The sequence below is a fragment of the Macaca mulatta genome, chromosome 5 (genome assembly GCF_049350105.2).
Source record: "Macaca mulatta isolate MMU2019108-1 chromosome 5, T2T-MMU8v2.0, whole genome shotgun sequence".
NCBI classification, from domain to species: Eukaryota; Metazoa; Chordata; class Mammalia; order Primates; family Cercopithecidae; genus Macaca; species Macaca mulatta.
The window spans coordinates 29,991,186-30,014,687 of record NC_133410.1 but is presented as its reverse complement, the minus strand read 5'-3'; the positions used below and the strand labels follow the sequence as shown (position 1 = coordinate 30,014,687).

General features: G+C 36.7%; 1 protein-coding gene across 11 annotated transcripts in view; it reads right to left on the bottom strand.

Moving 5' to 3' along the window:
* PCDH7 (protocadherin 7) overlaps positions 1-23,502 on the bottom strand; it is a 427,263-nt gene that overhangs the window by 262,738 nt on the left and 141,023 nt on the right. For 5 of the 11 annotated variants that reach the window (XM_015138177.3, XM_015138179.3, XM_078002606.1 and 2 more), the window contains exon 2: positions 15,587-15,652. The exons of the other annotated variants lie outside the window; for them this stretch is intronic. In XM_015138177.3, the coding sequence (XP_014993663.2) occupies positions 15,587-15,652 (66 nt within the window). The remainder of the gene's footprint in view (positions 1-15,586; positions 15,653-23,502) is intronic. 11 annotated transcript variants of the gene reach the window in all.

Sequence of the window (23,502 nt, the reverse complement as noted above, 5' to 3'; positions counted from 1 at the left end):
ACTAAACATGTAATATCATAAATTACCACATAGGGTAAAACAGTTTCAGAGACTCTTCTGGTATTTCACACTAACAAGTGACAGAACCAGAAGTCGAACTGAGGCAACGTCCCTGCGGAGTCTGTGTTTTAATCACTATGGTACCCTGTCTCTTAATCAAAATGTAACAAAGGACAAATGGTTGATTGTGTGGAAATCAACTGTGCTCCCATGAGTCCAAATATCATTCTGAGGTGCTACAGTAATTACAAATCTACTATCAGCCATCCCAGATATTGGAACTGAGCTTGTACAATGAATCTGAGGCGGATTCTCAGTTGACAAAGCCACCCTTACAAGATTTTTCACCTTCCATTTCATCTGACCCTTCATGATTACAGCTCTAGCAACTATTCACCTTTTATTCTTACATGAAAGAGGATCTAATAACCCTTTAGGGATTTCGTCAGACCTCGACAAAAATCACTTTCCACTCCTACTATACAATCAAAGATATTCTAGGTTTCGTTTTCCTCCTCCTCCTTCTAACTCTAGTACTATTTTTGCCTGACCTCCTGAGAGACCCAGATAATTATACTTTAGCCAACCCCCTCAACACCCCACCCCACATTAAGCCAGGGTGAAACCTTTTGTTTGCATATGCAATCTTACAATCCATCCCTAACAAACTAGGAGGCATACTGGCCCTTGTATTCTCCATTCCCATTCTAGCAGTTATTCCCATACTTCACATATCTAAACAACAAAGTGTAATATTTGGGCCATTAAGTCAATACCTATTCTGAATCTTAGTGGCTGACCTGTTTACAGTCACACGAATCAGAGGGCAGCCAGCCGAATACCTTTTTATTACCATCGGACAGACAGCATCCCTTATGTACTTCTCTACTATCCTCACCCTCATACCACGCGCTACCCTAATTGAAAATAAACGACCTAAGGGAAAATGCCCTTGTCAATACTCTGGTCTTGTACACCAGAAATGGAGAATGCCCTCCCCAGAACAACTCAGGGAAAAAGCATTGCCGCTTCACCGTTAACACCCAAAGCTGGAAGTCACATTGCCTCAGCTTGAATTCTGGGACCATGACTTTATGCAAAATTCTTCATGCGTTCTTCTGTTTATAAAATATCAATGCTAAAAATGCCTACTACACATGGATGCTGTTAAGATTCACAAAAATGGTGTGTACAGTGTCTGGCGAGTAGTAAGGTGCTCAAAAATTTCAGCTATTCACTTTATCATTATGTGCCCAAAGTACAGGTCATGGTATTTAGAATTGGTTCTGAATGAAGGAAGGCTCCTTCATTAATATGTAATATTAAAATAAATAGAAAATAGGGTAACCAGGAAAAAGTACTTTTCCTCTTGCCTCCCGTAGGAATTAAAAGTTACAAAAGGAGAGGAAAATGTTAAAGGAACCAATTTGTCAATAAAGATGGAAGGAATACTGGCCGCTGTCACAGTTATCTCAATGTTCACTTCAACTCCACAAGAAGTGTTTCCCACATCGCAGTCAGAAAAACTGAGTCATGTTGATCATTCAAATTTGCACAGTCAGGAAATGGCAAAGCGAAGAGGACTTGAAACTATACCTCCCTGACATGATAGCTCTTACTTTTCCATTAAATCAGTGTTCAATATATTATAGGTTACAAAATTTAGCAAGTCATGAAATCATTTTAGTGGATTTTAACCTAGCCTTTGAAAAAATTAAAAAAGGAGAAGAGAGGAGAAAATATCAGTGTACACTACATGAAGCAAATACTATTGGATGAAAGTATTACAGTCATACATGCATGTGGGTATCCATGGGTCTTTGGGGTTGCCATGGGAATTGTACTTCTTAATGCCTGTAGCAGCAAAAATGTTAGAAACAAAGTAAGTACCATGTTACATTCGTCATGCTGGTGTGATAGTCAAATAAATACATATGGATTCGCTGAACCACTGAGGTCATGATTTCTTGGAACTACACATATTTTTAGGAAAACAAAAAAAGTTATACGTGTTAGCGAAGCAGTGTGCAGCTTTCTATTCTTTATCACATTCTCAGAAAGTACTGGGAGAATTTGGCTTGGTAATGGTTATACCATCACTAACAAGCTGAGTGGGTTGACATATCAATTAAATTTTATGTTTCTGGGTTTTTTCCTCTATAAACAGAAGATAACAATTCCTTCTCTCTAATTACCTCTGTGGGATTCTGAGCCATTTAGGCAAAAGTCAGTGTAGTGATTGAGGGAAATAGTCCAGGGAAATGATAAGTGGGTGCGTGTGTCCGTGCACATGTGTGCACATATGCGCATACTTGATAGAATCCAATGCCAACAAAAGATATAGCACAGTGTCAGAGGAGAAGGCAAAACATGTATCACACTGAAAGGGTAACTGCTGCTCTTTGAGACCATGGGATATCCTTTATTATGTGGCTGGGTCAATAAGAGTCTCAAGCAATAAAATGGAAATTATGAAGAACTTAAAAAATTGAGTAAGGTTAACACAGATATATGAAGATATTTGGATGTTAGCTAAGAAGCATATACTACTAATTTCTGGCATGGGGTCAATCTCAAGTAATTGCAGCTATTTCTAAGGCAGCGACTTCCATAAACAAATGACTTTGCTTTTTATCTTCTTTCAGCTCTTCAAAGAGTAAAGTATGCAAGGAAAGATTTATTTCCCCACATGACTAACACATAGAGATGGTAGAAACACCAAGTGCATATTTTATTTATTTTACCAACTGGTACAAAGAAAATAACTTTGTATTTAACATCCTCTGAAACACTAGAAAAGCATTCTCAGGCCAGGTGCAGTAGCTCACACCTGTAATTCCAGCACTTTGGGAGGCTGAGACAGGCTTGAGACCAGGAGTTGGAGACCAGCCTGGGCAACACAGTCAGATCCTGTCTCCACAAAGAACAAAAAATATTCGCCAGGCATGATTGTGTGCCTGTCATCCCAGCTACTTGGGAGGCTGGGGCAGAACTGCTTTAGCCCAGGAGTTTGAGGCAGCAGTGACCTATGACCGTCCCATTGCACTCCAGCCAGAGCTACAGACCAAGACCCTCTCTCCAAGAAGACGATGAAGATGAAGACGAAGATGAAGAAGAAGAGGAGGAGGGGGGGGAATTAAAAGGAGGAGGAGAGAAAGGGGAGGAGAGGGAAGAAGGAGAGTAAGAGGAGGGGGAGGAAGAGGGAGAGGAACGGGAGGAAGAGGAGGGGGAGGAGGGGGATGTAGCAGCAGAGGAGGAGGATGAGGGGGAAGAAGAGGAGGAGGAAGAGACAGGACTTCTCAGAATTACTAGCTCCAAATTGTGACATCTACAGTAGGACTCATGTTTCCCACTTGGTAGCCTTTAAGGGTGCCTCTCTGCTTTTTGGCCGGTTGTTATCTGTTACTTTATATGTAATCCACATTTATATCTTATCTTTGTTAAAATAAATAACTTGAAAAAAATACTTCAGATTTAGGAATAGGCACAGAACTCCAATCCCATCAATTCAAGAACTATTTCTGAAGAGTTCGTTTGGAACGCTGCTAAAAATGTGAAGGTGGAACCTGCAAGTCACATAAAGGAAGATTCCATTTTAGCCAGTTTTAACTTAATATGAGAGCAGCAGATGGTGTCTTATTGAAAGCACTTTTCAATTTTCTGGGCAAAGTAATTTCTTAAATGAAAAGGCTCCTTTAGGCACACAAAAACTGCATTCCAAAGCTGTTAAGAGACCTAACTGCAGTCAAAAAGCTAGAAATGGTAGTAAAAGACAACTAGAACTCAGCAAAATTGCCTCCTAATTTGTGCTAGAGATGACACAAATTCCTCAATGATCTTTGGCTGTTGTAAATGTGCATGTTTGTTTTTATGCATGGGTCTTTAGATGTGAGCAGTTGTTCTTGACTTTGACCCTTCTTGTAGTAAGGAAACATATAGTTTGCTTAGTTTTTTGTTTTGTTTTGTTTTGTTTTTTGAGATGGAGTTTCACTCTGTCAGCCAGGCTGGAGTGCAGTGGTGTGATCTCAGCTCACTGCAGCCTCCCAGGTTCAAGCAGTTTGAAACTTACAGTTTTTAAGTGAAACACTCCTCTCCTACTCCTTGTCTCTGTGGTGACCTGCTGATGGCACCAAAAGCTCCAAGGTTGGTAACAGGATCAATTTTTTTTTCCCCCATTTACCTTGCCAAAGTGATTGGTCAAGACTGAGGAGATGTTCTGTAAGTCCATGCCTGACACTGTTCAACAAATTTGATTCAGGAAATGCATGTGATCTGATTTTATTAAATGAAAGCTAATCTGATGGTCTTGGAGTTGAGAAAGTGTAAATCTGACTTTAGGGAGACCACTGGAGAAGACGAACAGTGAGTGTAACACAGAGGAAAGCAAGGAAAACAAAAGAAAATACCCAGACTTGATGTCATTGCTTGAGTCTCCAGCTCCAGCCATACTCCTGACAAGACTCTGCCTCTTGGTTTTCATTTAAGTATGCCAATCAATTCAATTTTATATTCTCTGGGTTTGGTTTACCATAATTCACTTCTCCTCGCTCTTTTCTGTGTTACTCTATATTACTTTTTGTTATTCAAAAAGGAAAGTATTTGCTTGCATTTTTGCCAAAAAGGAGAAGTTGGCCTTTTTGAGTTTTGATGGAGCTTAAAGAAATAAATAGCACAGTAAGAGGAAAAAATGGAAATAAATAAGAATATAGAATTCCTGTTTTTATGTTTGTTTTGTTTTGTTTGCTTCAAGTTGTATGACAGAAAGTAGATGATACCTCAGTGCATAAAGAACTTTATTAGAAATTCAGTGCAGAGGTGTTTATATTGAGCTCTGCTAATACTGATTTCATTGTTTTTCACTGAATCACAACTATGATACCTCTGTGTCCCATAACAGTTACACATATTCTACATACTGCTTTAAATATGCAATGCAGACTTGGTTATGGAGAATATTTTAATTAAGCTGTTTATATGAGGAGTTCTTTGTAATATGGACTTTCTATAGAAAGTAATATGGGCTTGTAATATGGGCTTCCATAGAAAAGCTGAGGAGTTTTTTGTTTTTTTTTTCTTCTTCTGTAGCTTTGCTTTTCAGGACTATGGATAATGACCACTTACACTTTAAAGACCCTTAGAGGAAGCAACATATATTGCCTTTTGTCATTGAATATTTTACCATAGTTAGTTAAACCTCTTGGCTCTCTTCAACTGTTCCTAAGTGTTGCATTTTTCCAAGGAGTTAAATTCATCCTAAGCTATGAAATACCTAGAAGACATTCCATTAAATATTCCACGAGTCAATCTAGTATAATGACTAAGAGTGGGGGTTCCAAACAATGGGTTATGAAGTGGAAACTATGAGTGGGGTTTAGGGAATCTGTTAGAAACTGAAGTATGCAAAATATTTTAGAATCATGTATCAGGGTAATTTTTTCTGTAAGAAAAGGCTTCTACCTTTTATCAAATTATTGAAGAAGTCTATAATCCAAAAAATGTTATTAACCAGTAGCAGCCAGAAGAAATTTGATCTTTAAAGAGAAAATCAAGAAACAAGGGATGCTATTGTGTTTTTCGGAATTTCCATTTTCTATTTATCTAATCAAAAACCAGCTTCAGTATGATGTCAATATCTGCAGGTGGCAGGATTATGAATACATAAAATCAAGCATGATCTAATCTGCTCTATATTGCATATCATCACGGCAATAATTGCTTCATTGTTTAGTGGTCAGGATCCCTGTGAGGAAGCATAATCCAAATGAGAACTAGATGCAAGAAACATATCTTCATGATATGACAATTAGGTTCAGTACGGATACACTTGAACGTAAAAGGCCAATGTATAAACTTTCAAGGATACTGTCATGTAAATGGTAAGAATTTGGGGCTTAAGAGAGAAATTTTGCAAAAAAGTTCTAACATGACTTGTGTAATCACAGTTCTAAAATTTAAAATCATCTGATCTAAAGAATTTCCTCTTAATGCACAGTTTTGTTAATCCTGGAAAATAATCTCTTTTGATTTTTTTTTTTTTTTTTTTTTTGTCTAGAAATCAGAATCAGATCATTGTTTCTACTTGTTTACTGGAGGAACAAAGGAAAGAACCAAGAAAGTAGAGAAGAAAGGAAAGAGAGAAGGAAAGAAGAAAAGAAAGAGGGAGGGAAGATGGAGGAAGCGGGAGAAGGAGGAATAGAGGAAGGGAGGGAGGGAGGAAAAAAGGAAGAAGAAATTGGATTTTTTATATTAACTGAATATTTCCAGAGAAGCCTCCATCTCTCTCTAAGTTCAGTGGCTTTACCTTTGCTTCACTTCCTAATGATCTTACAATATTTCACATATATATTTTAATAAAGACTATTAGAGGATACACTTGGATATTTTTTCCCTTCTAGCTATATTAGCTAGGTGACTGGTAGCTAGGTTGCTGCAATGAAGACTCCAAACAACAATGAAAAGAAAACACATGAAAATACTGGCTTAAAATAATGGAAAGGTATTTCCTGTTTTTTGTTTGTTTGTTTTTCTTTTTGTTTTTCTTTTCTTTTCTTTTCTTTGAGACAGAGTTTCACTCTTGTCTCCCAGGCTGGAGTGCAACAGCGCAATCTCAGCTCTCCACAACCTCCACTTCCCGGGTTCAAGCAATTTTCCTGCCTCAGCCTCCAGAGAAGCTGGGATTACAGGCACCCACCATCACACCCGGACAAGTTTTATATTTTTAGTGGAGACAGGGGTTTGCCATGTTGACCAGGCTGGTCTTGAACTCCTGACCTCAGGTGATCTGCCTAGCTTGGCCTCCCAAATATTCCTTTTATATCATAGACTGGGGGTGAGTGATCCAAGCTGGCAGCACAGCTGTGCCTTAGATGACCATCTGGATGCCCAGCTTCCTCTCCTTTTGCACCATGTTATTCAAAACCTCGGTTTTGGAAAGGTCCATTGGCTGTCCTTCAATCTTCGTTCTACCACTCCCTCCCAGTACAAGAACTCCATGGAAGCTCAGAAAGACACATCCTAACCTTTCTTCCACTTAGGTAAATCCATTTAACTATAATTTTTGGGCAACAGCATGTGCACAGAAGTAATGGGTGAAAATTGGATCATGCTTCTAACAGTCCAGAAGTGGACTCCCTTGCTCTTTACTCTCCACTGACTGAAATCCAGACCTCACAACTCATTAAGGGTGGTGAAGCATTGAGACAGAAGGAGACCCCACCTAAAATCATAGAGTCAACCTATTGCACCAGCATGATGCCATATTAATGTGTGACAGAAAAAACATTCCACCTTTGTTTAAGCCAGTGTTATGTTGGGTCTACATCACACAACTGAATCTGCATCTTAACTACTGTTTCAATCCAGTATTTGCTGTTATTCCTCACACACTTTTCTTCTGATATAAGCCTATCTATAAATAAACTCTTCTACCTCATTTTTCTCATAGTGAGTTACTTTTGCTATAAGCAAAATAAAATAAGGCACCATAGCAATTTAGAGTTTCCATTAAGAAAAATAACAAATAACGATCCTCAAAACTCTTACTTATCTAACCAACCAGATTTCCATATCCAGATAAGAATTAGCACTGGCATATTTCCATCTCCATCTGTTGATTCCAATGTAAATTACCTAAGAACAGAAAATTCTGCCTAAAGCTATATGTATGAAATTTTCCACTGAATACCATGTAGCTACCAGCATAAAAATAAGAATGAAATCTTAGGAAAACTAAATTATGGAAAAGAGAATAGGATACAGTTGAAAGTCATACTCCTGAGCACTGATGTTAGAAATGGAAATTGCCTGCATGGTGAAGAGACAGCCAGTCGGAAGGAGACAGAGAGTTAGGTGATCTGCCTAGATCATGGGCCTGCTGCCTCCTTTCCTTCAGTTCAAACCATATTGTATTTTATTTTTATTACACACAAGCTCTGTTGCCTTAGGCATGTCTTTCTTTGATAGCTACAACTTCCTCTTCTTACTGCCCATCTCTCACTAATCAATACACTACGAGGTGCCAGAGTAATTTCCTTTTCATAAGACTCTTACCACTTCCTGACACTTTTCACATTTCTTTCCTAATTATTTTTGGATTTTGACACCAGACAGAGAGCTCTTGTCCTCCCTAATAGGCATTTACCTTCCACATGTTGGTCCAACTTTTGCTTAGCCCAGGCCTGTCGAGCATTTATTTTCTTTCTTTCTTTTTTTTTTTTTTTTGTTCTTTCCACACTCCTCAAATCATCAACCCTAGTTTGAGTTTGTCCTTACATCCTAAGAAGTATTTTTTTTCTTCTAATATTCACTAATATTTTCACAAAATACTTTCATAATGCTTCTCAGTCACTACTAAGAAGACTTTGACTGGAGGAAAAAAATTGAAAACAAGAAACCATTAATACTTATCAGGGGCAGTGCAGAAGATATCACAAATTATTCATCATAACAGTGAGAACACATGGACACAGGGAGGGGAACATCACACAATGGGGCCTGTCTGGGGGTGGAGGGAAAGGGGAGGGAGAGCATTAGGACAAATACCTAATGCACGCAGGGTTTAAAACCTAGATGACGGGTTGACAGGTGCAGCAAAGCACCATGGCACATGTATACCTGTGTAACAAACCTGTACATTCTGCACAGTACCCCAGAACTTGAAGTAAAATAATAATAATAATAATAATAATAATAATAAATTATTCATCATAGGTAAACGACTCACATCTCCACCTTATGTGCTTACTTAAATATCTGTTCTCTGAGGTCTAAAGTATTTTTTAAAAAAGTCTTAATAAATACACCATAAAACTTGCATGCGATATTATAATACAAATGTACAGTATTATAAATGTAATAAATGCATCTATATTATTATCATCTACACAAATGTTTTTATTATTTTTTACTATCAATATCAATTTATTTAAACATTTTACAGCATTTTTACTTGAAAACATTTCTTGATCTTAAATATAAAAATGTAATATCATAAGAACAGTTGTTTTAATTTATCAAATTTTATGTATGTTAATCCCCAAATAAATACATATTTAATATCACTTATTTCATATATGTTTACTCAAACTTTGCCTATACATAATTTCCATTCCAATGTGTTTTTCTATCACTAGATGATAACAGATAAGAATATTAACACTATAGGTTGATCTTAATGCATATTGCAGCCTGTTACCTTCTCTAGCTGATAAACATGTGAGTGGCCAGGAATTAGGTGGAGGACAAATGCTGATTCAGATTTTATAGGACTAATGCTTTACTGATATTACAGAACACCATCAGTACTTAGAAATATTACAGATCTACTTGGTTACAGTTAACAAATACTCCTTGGAGACCAATACGACCTCAGAAACTACTTATATAACTTTAACAGCACACTACATAAAACCAGTGAATTTAATTTTCACCCTATCTCACATTACAGAAGAAAACGTTCACAGATCCAGTTGAAATTAATAGCCTAATGTCTAGCCAACATCATGACTTCTTAATAAATCTTTGCTAAAAGAATAAATGGTAACTATGTACAGAAGATTCATAGAAAATTGGATTAATAATGTTCACTTATTTAACTAAGAACCTTAAGCTAAGACCCAACAAAGCAAATACGGAATCAGATGACCCTAAATCACGACCACATGAATTCTAACATGACCCAAGTGAGTCCAGGGCTGAGAAGCTTTCAGTCTAATTAGGCAGAATGCACTGATGCATTATTCTAGAGAGAGGGAGGTAACTAAATACTCTGGAAAGTGTTAGAGAAATTTAGGATTCTTGTTCCGATTCTGACACAAACAAACTGTAAACTTGGACTATTCTCTTAGAATCCCTTATTTCTAAGCTCTAACATTAAAGAGGTGGATTTCAAGTCAGTCTCTGTTATGGACTGAATTGTGTCTCCCCAAAATCCATCTGTGGAAGTCCTAACCCCTAGTACCTCAGAATGTGATCTTATTTGGAGATAGGGTCTTTTCAGAGGTAATCGACGTAAAGTGAGGTAGCTCATTAGGGCAGGCCCTAATTCAAAATTACTAGAGTCCTTAAGAAGCAGGGAATTTGAACACAGAGATGTGCATACAAGGGAGAACAAGATGTGAACACGACGATGGCCAAACAAACCGAGAAGAGAGGTTTGGAACAACTCCTTACTGAAAGAATCAACTCTGCAAACACGTTGATTTTGGATTTCTAGCCTCCAGACTGTGAGAAAATAAATTTATGTTCTTTAGGTGTGTAGTATTTTGTTACAGCAGTGCTAGCAAACTAATACAGTCTCTAAGGTCTTAGCCAACTTGAAAATATGATGATGTGAGGAAATAAGGACCGTAAAAAAAAAAAAAAAAGGGTGAAAGTGGGAGAATCTGTAAGACACACCAAGTCTGAGAGCTAGCATAAGCACCAGTATGTACTCAGGAGCCACAGTAAAAATAATAATAATAACAATAATAATAATAAAAGCTCCAACAAGTATTGCTGAAGAGTAAATGCTAAATACTTTAATGAGGCAGAGGTAGTTAAGTAATGGTCTCTGGTATGGTAGAAAAGGGGGAGAAGATAGTTTAAAATTCACAACATCTCTAAATAAAATGAGTAATCTTTTTTTCCATTTCACTATTTAAAAATTAATATAGCCCAACTGGAACAACTAGGAACTTTCTGAGCCATTACATTGTAAAGAGCTTTCAAACACTGTTAGGTTATTTAGACTTTTAGTCCTTAAGTTAAATTCAGGCTTTTAGTCCTTACATTCTAAATAAATAAATAAATAAATAAATAAAAAATCCTCCAAATACAATTAAGTAATAAACCCACAAAACTGTATTTCTACGGATTTGAATTTATCCAAACTGGTGTCAGATGGTATTTGTATTATGAACATGGGGCATATTGCATGCTATATTAAACATATAGAAGTAAAAATACCCAATAAAATATTCAATTTTTGACCTGAATCTCATGACCCCATGAATATCATACTGCAAAACCATCATCAAATCATATTCCTGAAATATAACCTACATTCCCTCTTAATTTAAGAAAAGTGAGAAGCTAGCTAGATGATCACTGTAATTCTCTGCAAAATTTCTCATTATTTAGAAATACATATAGATCTCAAATTAAATTTCTATATAGATCTCAAATTAAATTTGTAATACATTTTAACATAACATTGGGTAGCCAAGAGTTTTTTCTCTGCCATATCTCCACAAAAAGTTCTCAATTATACATGATTAAATTGTATTCAATTTTATATATTTGTCTAATGACATCAGAATCCCCAGATATAATATATAAATATTTTATACCAAAGTTAGCTCTAAAGCATAATTGTATTCATTGAATTAATTTTCCTTTAAATTCTTATTGTAACGTGGATGAGACTTGAGGTATAGTGTGGCTAGAGGACTTAGTGGCTGCTTTCACAGTTTTATGCCATTGTTCTCCCTAGTTGAGCAGAAATAGTATACATAACAAAAGAGCAACTGTTCTTTCATCTTAATCGAACTGATAAATCAGGAAAAGAATACTCAGGCCTGAATAACGATGATGTATTCATTTAGTTCACTCTTTGACATAAATTCAGCAAAAATAAAATTCAGTAATTCCTTTTGCTGAGTAATAAGGGAAGCCAATTATAACAATAATGGCCGGTGTGATTAGCTGTCATTTACTGAGTGCTTACACAGTGCCAGGCACTGGTCTGATTCTTGACATGTATTACTGAGTCCTCATAAGCAAGCTAAAAGCTAGGCACTATTATTATGTCTATTTAAAGGATGAGGAAAAAATGAAGTACAGTGATATTAAGGAACATGCCCAAGATCAAACATCAGAAGGAGACATTGTTCTCGTCTAATTTGTTACACTGCCTCTGCAAAGGAAGAGCTATGTAAACAACTACATATGAATGCCTACAATGAGCTAGGCATTGTGTGGATGATTTATGGGAATTGTCCTCATTTTATTGATGAGGGATTGACACTTACAGAGGTTAAGCCATTCAAGATCACAGCTACCCAATGATGGTCAGAATTTGAATTTACGTTGCCTGAATCCAATCCCAAGGTTCATTTCACAATATTCACATCCAGGTTGTAATGGAATATAGTCTAGCACAGGGCTGCAAATACCACAGCCCACAGGTCAAATTCAATAAAATGTATGAAATTCAATAAAATAAAACTTTTATTGGAACAGAGCCATGCTCACTCATTGACTATTGTCTATGACTGCTTTCATGCTGTAATGGCACACTTGAGAAACTGTGACAGAGACTATGGCCCACGAAGCCAAATTATCTGTCTGGATCCTTACAAAAAAACTTTTCAGATCCCTGGTCTAAGTTGTCCCTGAACAACATCTTGGTAAAAATTAAAAGAATTCTGATATGATTATAGTTGCTGTGTTTTATATTTAATGTATTAATAAGCAGTAATTGGTAAAGAACTTAAAAATCAAAACAAAACAAAGGAACCCAATGTATCTGTTATGGGTTAAATTGTTTCTTTCTCCCAAAAGATATGTTGAAGTCTTAACCCCTGATACATATAAATGTGACCTCGTTTTGAAAAATGTGCAGATGTAATCAAGGTCAGATGAGATTTACTGATGTAGACCCTAATCCAATATGACTAGTGTCCTAAGAAAATGAAAGCACCATGTAAGGACAAAAATGCAAAGAGAGAATGATGCCATAAGATGATGGAGACAGGGTTTGAAGCGATGCAGCTGCAAACCAATGAATGCCAAGGATTGATGGGTCACCACCATCAGCAAGGATGGGGCGACGAAGGATGCTACCAGAGTCTCAGAATGACCCTGGCTCTGCTGACACCTTGATTTTAGACTTCTGACTTTAGAACTGTGAAATCCTACATTTCTATTATTTTGTGCCACCCATTTTGTATCCCTTTTTTATGACAGGCCTAAGAAAGAAATACAATGCATTCAGGATATTTAGAGGCAGAGATTAGCACTCATTTTGAAAAGTTACTCATTTTGAACATTTTGAAAAGTTACACATTTTGAACAGTTAGCAGAGGTTGCCAGCTGAACATCAACACTTTGTTTTTATTTTGTCTTTGTTTTTGGTGGACTTGTATTCAGGAAGTGGCTGCCCTGTCAGAGGCTACATTTCTCTTGTCCCCATTGACTTAGTCAGACTGAAGTGACTTGTACTCATCAACAGAATATTATTGGAAGCAAAATGGGCAAAGTGACTAAGAAAGCAGTGTGTCTTCTTCAGGCTGGATGCACAGGATCTAGCAGATGGTTCAGAAGCCCTGTGGGTCGTGGAGCCACAAGATGAAAAACGTCTGAACGCTGAACGAACACATGGAACAAAACCCTATGCTCCCGACCCATCCTCTGCTAACTGGTCTCTATGCGAGAGAAAAGTAAACTCTGGGGGTAAGTCCTTGGAATGGTTTTATATTATGTCAGCTACAATTACATTAACCACAGTAACTACTAAACACAAAATCAAATTTCTCATCATCTCTAGAACATGAACTCCCTGTAGGTGTCACATTATGATTCCTCTACGAATATTTCTAAAAACAAATGAAGAAGGGCATCACCAATGTAAAGTTCACAAGCACTTTAATCCAAACTCAAACAACATTTGCCATCAGCACAAACCTCACAGAAGAGCCAAATAAAATAAATGGCAAGAGAACATCCAAACAACTGCTAAGCATTGCACAAAAAGTGAGTAAACCTCAGAATTTGGGGCATAGAGGATGTTTACAGGTGCCACGATGTGCAAAATCCAGTGGTAATAACTAGATGTGGACCTCTAAGGGGAAAAAAAAAGGAGCTCAAAGATCAATCTGAGGCACAGCCAAGACTGTGCTTGAAGCAAAGCATTAGACAAGAGGTGAGAATAAATGAGTCACTGACAGCTTTGCCTTCTGCAAACAATGGCTTCCAAGTGACGCTAAAATGTGATCTTTCCGTGGGTGCAACAGGGAAACCAATTGGTGCTATTTTCGCACTTCCTAGAGGCAATAACACATCTAGAGAGAAGTCTTTGTCAAAGATAGTCTTTAAAGCTGCAACTCCATAGAAGCTTTCTATGGTTAGGAGGAGCATTTACCTGTCTTGAATAAAATAAGATGAGATAACAAATACAAAAATTTTCAAATGAGACATTCTACTTTTAAACTTCTTTTTAAAAATTCCTTTCTTCTTTTTTTATTTTTAAAGTAAATCTAAAGACTTACATAAGACCTAAAACCATAAAATCCCTAGAAGAAAACCTAGGCAATACCATTCAGGACATAGGCATGAGCAAAGACTTCATGACAAAAACACCAAAAGCAATGCCAACAAAAGGCAAAATTGACAAATGAGATCTAATTAAACTAAAGAGCTTCTGCACAGCAAAAGAAACTATCATCAGAGTGAACCGACAACCTACAGAATGGGAGAAAATTTTTGCACTCTATCCATTTGACAAAGGGCTAATATCCAGAATCTACAGCAAACTTAAACGAAGTTACAAGAAAAAAACAAACAACCCTTTCAAAAAGTGGGTGAAGGATATGAATGGACGCTTCTCAAAATAAGACATTTATGCATCCCACAAACATATGAAGAAACGCTCATCACCACTGGTCATTAGAGAAATGCAAATCAAAACCACAATGAGATACCTTCTCACACCAGTTAGAATGGTGATCATTAAAAAATCAGAAAACAACATATGCTGGAGAGGATGTGGAGAAATAGGAATGCTTTTACACCGTTGGTGGGAGTGTAAATTAGTTCAACCATTGTGGAAGACAGTGTCGCAATTCCTCAAGGATCTAGAACCAGAACTACCATTTGAGCCAGCAATCCCATTACTGGGTACATACCCAAAGGATTATAAATCATTCTACTATAAAGACGCGTGGACATGTATGTTTATTACAGCACTGTTCCCAATAGAAAAGACTTGAAACCAACCCAAATGCCCATCAATGATAGACTGGATAAAGAAACTGTGGCACATATACAACATGGAATACTATGCAGCCATAAAACAGGATGAGTCCTTGTCCTTTGCAGGGACATGGATGAAGCTGGAAACCATCATTCTCAGCAAACTAACACAAGAACCGAAAACCAAACACTGCATGTTGTCACTTATAAGTGGGAGTTGAACAATGAGAACACATGGACACACAGGGAGGGGAACATCACATGCTGGGACCTATTGGTGGGTGGGGGTTAGGGGAGGGATAGTATTAGGAGAAATACCTAATGTAGATGGGTGGGTTGATGGGTGCAGCAAACTACCATGGCACATGTATACCTATGTAACAAACGTGCACGTTTTGCACATGTATCCTAGAACTTAAAGTACAATAAAAAAATAAAGTAAATCAACTTAATTATTTTCTGAATTTGCACAAGCTGAACTACATATATTAATTAATTTTTGATAAGTGTTCCTTGTTCTTGCTAACAAAATTATTTTTTACATGAAGTCCTAATGAGACGGCAGATTTATCTTTCTTGGGTGGCATGCTTCTGTGCGATCAGCGGATTAGCTGCCACCCTGGAACTGGTACACTACCTTGTGGTATTTCTGTGCTATCTGACAGAAGGAATCCAAGATTATCATGTCGTTCTCCATCACTAGCTGAAAAAAAAAAAAAAAAAAAAGCTTGATAACATTTTTGGTTTTCTTTTGACATAGTATATTTTTAGTTCACCCCTTTTCGTTTTACTAATTCTTTTTCATACGGTTGAACTCTTTTGCAGATAAAACTTCAACAAGTAAAGACAAAAATTTTTGCTTGGAAGTCACACTGTACATCAGGAAGCTAGAGTTACATACAGAAACATCTGTCAGCATATGGCTATACAGATGCATCGCAACACTTTAGGGTCTGACAGCTTTACTTTGGATGGGCTCTTCAGTAAAAGAACAAATTGCTTTGTTTTCTTGGATTCTAAAACAACAGGCCTATTCCAGAGGTCAAGAATTCTTGATATTAGATCCTGGATTCCATCAGTCACACTTACATAAACATAGACTTTTTTTTTTCCCCTCAGAGAGTTTATCATGTAATTATATTGTTTAAATCCTACAAAGCAGAAAAAATCGAAAAAAAAATTAAGCTCAAGGAATTGCCATTACAAACAGAAGTCTTTGAATAAACATTATAAAATGGAAGGCACTGAAGATCCCTTGTCAGAGAAGCTAAATGAGAACATACACAACGACTGCTCGTAAGTGCTCAGGAAAAGGCAGAGACAATTCAGCAAGAAACTTAAGTCAGCAGCGTAATGTTTAAAATTGGGGTTTTGCAATCTGACATACCACTTGAATTTCAGCTGTACCATTTTGTATGATCCTAGCATGCAAATGAACCTAAATCACCATTTTTTCATCTTTAAAATAGCACTATAATAGGGATTAAATGAGGTGATGTATGTAAAACACTTAGCACCATGCCTGGCATATAGGAATTTCGCCAGAAAGGGTAGCTTTAAAAAGTGAATATTCATAACAGTTGGTATCATTAACTGAAGTCCCAGTTAGTAGTGCATGAATTTTTATTTCTGTCAGAATACATTTCTGACAGGACTACTGAAAAGTAGTGAAAATGATGGATTTCACAAGACATGTAATGACGGATAATAACTATTAATAATAACTAATGTGGCTTCAAATTTCAGCCTCTTTTAGGGAAAGGTTTTATGACATCCTCTTATAGAAAAAGCAGCATGATTGACAGACCTACATTTTAACGTATATTAAAAATATCATGCAATTTTTAAACTGCATCCTAATCCAGAACTATATGTTAGTTTCTCAAAATGAGGATATCACCTCTGATAAAATTCAAGTAGCTCTTTTGAATAGCCCTACAATCAGAAAGAAAAATGAATGCTATTTTCCCCTCAGGTGATCCATATGAGTGACAGGGACAAATAGACATATTCCACATCACACTGCATGTCTGTCTTCCCCTTTCTCGCAAGGAAGTGGCAGCACCAATGAATCACCAAACCTTCTGTGGGCTCCTACCCAGAGAAAGACACTGTGCCAGGCTCTCAGTTGAATCCACGGATGTCTAAATCCTCGTCCTTCCTTCCCCCAAGGAGACTACAGCTTAGGTGATGAGATCCAGGAGAAAAATATGATGGGTAGGAATGCAAAAGTTAGTGAGTACATCATGTACCGTCTTAAAAGAGGCTTTCATTCCTCCTTGCTAAACAATGATTTGAGTATTAAGTGCCCTGAAGTATAGGTCAAATGTAAATAATTACAAAGCACATCACAAAATATATACTTTCTTACCCCTTTGAGTATATTCTTTAAAACTCCAATAATTTCTGTGAGGGGGGCCTGTGGGAAATACTAAATTGGACCCTCACCTCCATTCTTACCTTTTTCTCCCTTAGCATACAGAGGCTAATTCTACACAGGATAACCAAATCCAATCAGAACTAAAAGTTCAAACCAGCAATAATTCTCCATCAGTGGTTTATGTTTCTGGGAAGTCACAGAGTGCTCTGATCCATGGACCTGCACAGACAGCCTGAGTTGACATACCAATTGAATCTCATCACCCTGGGCAAACAATCTCTAATTCCATCTAGACAGTAGCGAGCAAAGGTGTAGAAAATAAATTTCCCATTTCTACACCATGAACCTTAGATCTACCTCACATTTAAGAGTAAGGTTTCATTTCCTTTTTGTTACCCCAACCGAAGTCCAGCTCTGTGTTCTGGGGGGAACCAAAAAAGAAAAGAAAAAGGAAAACAAAAGGGCAGGTTTACTGTTTTATCAAAATGAGGGCTACATGCAGAAACTTCTTTACTGGCTGCAGAAGGGTTTCATCTTTCTTTTGCAAGTCCTGTTTCTCTATAAACGATTGTCTTATTCCAGTTTACCATGTAAGGATTGCAGAGAAAGGAGCAAAAACACATCAAAAGGAACAATACTTTTTTTTTTTTTTTTTTTTTGCCCGAGACTCTATTTGTGGAAAGAATTTTCCTTTTATGGCCATGGCCAGAAAGCAACTGATTGCTGAGCAAAGCTGTGTAAGCAAAATATCCATTCACTTCATTTCACAGAAATGTAACCTGGAAAATTGAACAGAAAAGTTAGAAACTGGAGTATATTCACTCTAACCTTATGGCAATCAGCCCAAAAATGCCTCTATTAAAAGATCTAAGTCAAATAAGGAAAGCTGTTGTGTATAATGGAAAGAGCATGAACTTGGGGTCAAACAGATCTCATTTTGCCTCTGCTTAATTCTTTGCTACACAAGCTGACTAAGCATCCGTTTCCTTAAATTTACAATATTAATATAAGCAATACTTCTTGCTGGAGGAAGTTTAGAGAATTTAATGAAATAATGTAGATATGTTAGGTCATTAGTAAACTTTTAGGTAACAAGCCAGGTTAAACTTCTCAAATCTCCCCTCATTACCAACATGTAAATAAAGTTAAGCTTCTTGATATAGAACCAGCTTTGTAAAAATTTTGCCAAGTAAAGAAATGAAGGCAATGGAAGGAACTAGAAGGAGCCATCAGATAATGAGCAGAAACAGCTCAAGACTATCAGGTAATAAGAGAGCTTTAAAAAGACAGGAGTGGAGTCATTTCATGTTCATTTAACATACAGGAATTCAACTATTTAGGTTCAGGCAAAAAGACAGAAGGAGCTTAGCTTGTGTATACCATTGTATCCAATTTTCCACTCTATGGAAGCATGCCCCTAAATTCGAGTGAGAGGATAAGAATGTATCTGCTCTTCTCTCAGGCATCTTACTTCCATCTTTCCTTCCAGCTTTTGAGGATTTCCATGCCAAGTGTGATTCAAGGGTCAAAAAACACATGGTTTTCATACAACATACTCCATAAGTATGCCAACTACTTTCACTGGTTCTTAAGCATCAACTAATCATCAGCTGAGAAAAGACTGGCTATGTTAGAGAGATAAAAGGTGTGTATGTTTTTATCATTTCCTTCCTATGAGGTTTTCCAAGGTAATTTTCCTTAAAATATGACAACATTGTAAATTATTAAGAATACTTACAAACTATTATGAACCTTCAACTGTCATCTCATGGCCTAAATGTGATACACTCCTAGAGTTCTACACACTTGCGAGGTGGTATTTAATATGTTTGGAACAACTGTTGCTCACATGTTCAAATTCCCTGCGAGAGGTTCAGTGAACAGTCTGCCAAACTACAGTCCACCTTCTCCCGAAGAACCCTTAGGGATGGGAACTCACTACTTAGAGGATTTCCACTTCATTTATGGATCTGTCCTATTGAAATGTTCTAATACTTATTAAAAACCCCCTTTCCTGTAAATATCGATCACTCTCCTGTATACTACAATGTAATTCCTCTTAAGCATGACAGATATTCAAACATTTCAAATTTTTAACATAAAACCTTATAAACATCCCAAGTCCTATGTTCTCCAAGTCAAACGTTATTGAAATCTTCAGCCTTTTTTAATATGGCTTTTTCATCATCCTGACTTCCTTTCTCTTCAAAATTATTTTAGTTTTGGACTGGGTTATGTCACTTGTTACCTGAGATGCCTAAAAATAAGCACAAAGCAACTAGTAGGGTATGGCCAGTGTCAGACTGTTTATCAGCTCCTACTTCTCATATGCTTCATCTTAACCAAGTGTTCTAAAATCACGTGAGCTCATTTTGTTGTGAAAGCCGCACTCAGTGCTAATTTATGTTGTAACTTATATAAAACTCTTGAAGGTTGTTGTCATTGATGCTGCTCTTGAAGTTTATCTCCCTCATTTTTTAACCTGAATTTTGCCTAAATTTTTTCCCCATTATCCTTATTAAACTGCACTTTGTGAAACTCCACCCCTAATCCAGCCTGTGAGAACCTTTTGCACTGAATTACTTTGAGATGTTTACACATTGGACGGAGCCATAGTGTCTTAGTAACCAGAAATATCTAACAAAATCAGAGGTTTCCTCAGCTGAACTTTGAAAGTGCAAACTTTTTCATTCACAATGTAGGACCACTGAAGAGAATACCAAAGCATCTAATTTGCATGGACTGACTTTGTTGTGCAATAAACAATTCTGTCATCCATGTAAATGTAGTATAGCATCTATAGCCGACCATTTTAGGAACAACAACAAAATTAAACTTCACTATTTTCACTGGTAGATTAAGCTGGCTCCGTTGGCAACAAAAGAATGTGTGTGTGTGTGTGTGTGTGTGTGTGTGTGTGTGTGTTTTCTCCAACAATTTTCTTTCTAAGATAAAAATTAAAGGACTTAAGGACTTTCTCATAGTAACTATTTATTAAATTTGAGTCTATAACTTCCCTAATTTTTCAAGGAAGGAATACAATTAATATTGCTATCATGGGTTTATTTATATGTCTGTCTCATATTCGGGATGTACTGAGAGGTCAGGGGACATGTTGTGCTGTTTTTTGTTTCTAGTATAATTAATATGTTCCTAGTGTAATTAACACATTCTACTGAATGAATAAACATATAAATGAATGAAAAGGTCATACAATTGAAAAATCAATACAAAAACAAAGAGATGGTCTTGGAATAATTAACCAACTTCCTCTCCGGTTGCAGAATTCCTCCGCCAGTCTTTTGTGCACTGTGTTGAGCCGATCACAGATTAAAGTAATTACAGTGAATTCTTGATTACTGTCATGCGCTCTAGCTATTTTATGAATAGCCTATCACAACTAATTCCAAACTTATCTGCTGCCACCCAGCATGTGCCTGAGTTACAGTCAGCCTCACTGAGAGCAGATGTATGCTTCAGGAAAGCACATTTATGTTGACATTTCTGCACAGAATACACAATTATCAAATTTATTCTGGTGGGGGTTGGAAAAAACCCAGAAGCATTCTGAAATAAAATGGACAATTTTTTGTGTGGATGAAATTTTTGTGTGTGCCAAACTTCAATACAAAAGTTTAAATAATGATTTCCAACCTCACCAATGAGTATATGGAGAAGTATAAGAAGTTAACAATCCTAGTCAGACACATTTGAGAGTCTTTCCTCATTCCATATTTATGGAACAGCTTTTATGCTGTAAGATACGCCAGGAGGCAGAAGGCTAATTCTTGCCCTAGAAAAACCTTACAAGCCAGCGGTTAGACACATGTAAAGCAATAAACATTAAATCAGAATTTCTCAGCCTCAACACTATTGACATTTGTGCTTGATGATTATTTGTTATAGGGTCCTAGCTTCTGTGTTGCAGAATGCTTAGCAGAATCCATACCCTCCACCCACTAGATGCCACCCTCTATGTGACAACCAAAAACATCTCCAGACATCACCAAATGTTTCCCTGGAGGCAAAAATCACCACTGGTTGAGAACAACTATATTGCAGCCACATACGGTGGTTTGAGATTACAGAAGAAAGAATAGCTAACTGCATAATCAGGAAATGAGGCATCATTTTCTGGGCAGGAAACCAATACAATATCTTCTTCATTCCATAATATTTTCAAGCAAGGGGAAGTTATTCCATAACCACCAGGCAAAAGTCCAATTTCCCTTAGTGGTACTCTGATCCCAGAACACATATGAATTTGGAGTGCTTTGAAATTGCAAAGGGGACACATTTATTGGTAATGCCAAAGCTGTCCAGACATAAAACTCCTTCCATAACAATGAGAGAATTTACTTTAGTACTTGTCTCCTGTATACAATTAGAAAATCTTTTTTTTTTTAATTTCTTTAACTCACTTTTGGCAATACATTCCCATACTCAGAACTATGTTTCTATAATCATGTGGTTCAGGATGACACTAAATCAGTCTCATGGTACTAAAGTAATCCTTTAATAATGTAGTGCTGCAGACCTCAGAAGGTCAAGAGAACAAATATTTTCATTTCAAGTAAGAAAGACGAAATCAAGTGAGACTTCCTGGTCTCACTTATGACCCTTTTGTTGTTGAACTGAGAAAAGCTACTAAGAATAGAAAGCAGAAAGCAAGATTCTTCTGTGCATTTATTTAAAATCTGCAGCAATGGAAGATTCAGCAGAGGCGACAAACCCTAAAAGGATATTTGCAATTGGCATAAGATATTATCTTGGTAAAAACACTGGATAGAATATATTATCACTTCTTAAATATAATTCTGTAATATCTCACTATGTACACACTTCAAGTTTAGAAACAAATTTCTACATTTCCCAATAGAGAAGCCATTGGAACACAAACCTCTGCATATATGAATAGGGATTTCCCAAGTTCTCAGCATGATATTCTACATCGTGGATATAGATGGCTAATGGCAAGAGAGTTTTCTGTGGAGAGAATAATGTGATTCTGACAATTCTGGTTCCTATAAAGGAAATATGTTAGCTACAGAGAATTTCACACTGTTGGCATCCCTCTCTGAAATTCCTGGAGAGCACCAAATAATTTTTGATTTTCATCACCACTGTGAATTTTTCCACTTGGTTTGTATCCTAATCATTATCAACACCTTATTATTGTTTATATTCCAGTTTAAGGAAATATAACATGGGTAAGCTGGAAGACCAAGAACCAAAATTCAGAGGACTTGGGAAGCTAGCAATACAACCTTGATATTGACCTTAGTCTCTTCAACTGTAAAGTGAGGACTTAAAGTATATCATTTCTATAGTCCCTTTCAGCTTTACTAATAGATAAACCAGACTTCTTAACATGCCCTAAGTAGGATTGTATTTTCTCATGTATAGAGTTTATACCTAGCTTATAATTTGAAACTAATGAGGGCCAAAACAAACCAGAAATTTAACTTGAGGGGAACAAAGTCAAATAAAAGGTTATCAAGGTGCTCTACTTCTAAGTAGCTTATATATAACTTCTGTCTGACCAAAATATGATTTTATACCATTGAACATATATCAAGTACAAATAATTCATTTAATGTTACTTTGATATGTACCTGTATTGAAGGTAAAAGCATTGGGTTTACATTCTCAAAAAGAGCAACAACAAAAACAAAGCTTCCTAAGTAAACATTAAGTAATATAGTACTACACTAGAAAATTGTGTGTGGAAATTAATCCCATTACTTTAACTATACCGAATTTAGCAATCATAAATTTTAGAACTTCAGAATAGTTAAAAATTATCCTAAATCCCTCAATTCACAAGTGTTGAAATAAGGGATACACAGCAGAAAAGAACGAATACAATTAAGGAGGTCATTTATTTGTCATTGTGTTGCTTTTTCAACTACACTGTGTATACAGACATTTCACTCATGTGGTTACTAAAACATGTAGACATACATGCATTTAGTTGCTCAGATCCACTGTTAAGAAAATACAAATATCACCCTGGTTAGTCATGTTATACCTGCATGCAGTATGTCACTAGGGAATCAGAAGCAAGAGAGTGGGGGTGAATCAGAGAAAGTAATTACCTCTACCGGAAAAACAACTCAAGATTCTGTAATGCTGATGTTGATGGTTGGAGGCATCATCCTCACATACAAAGA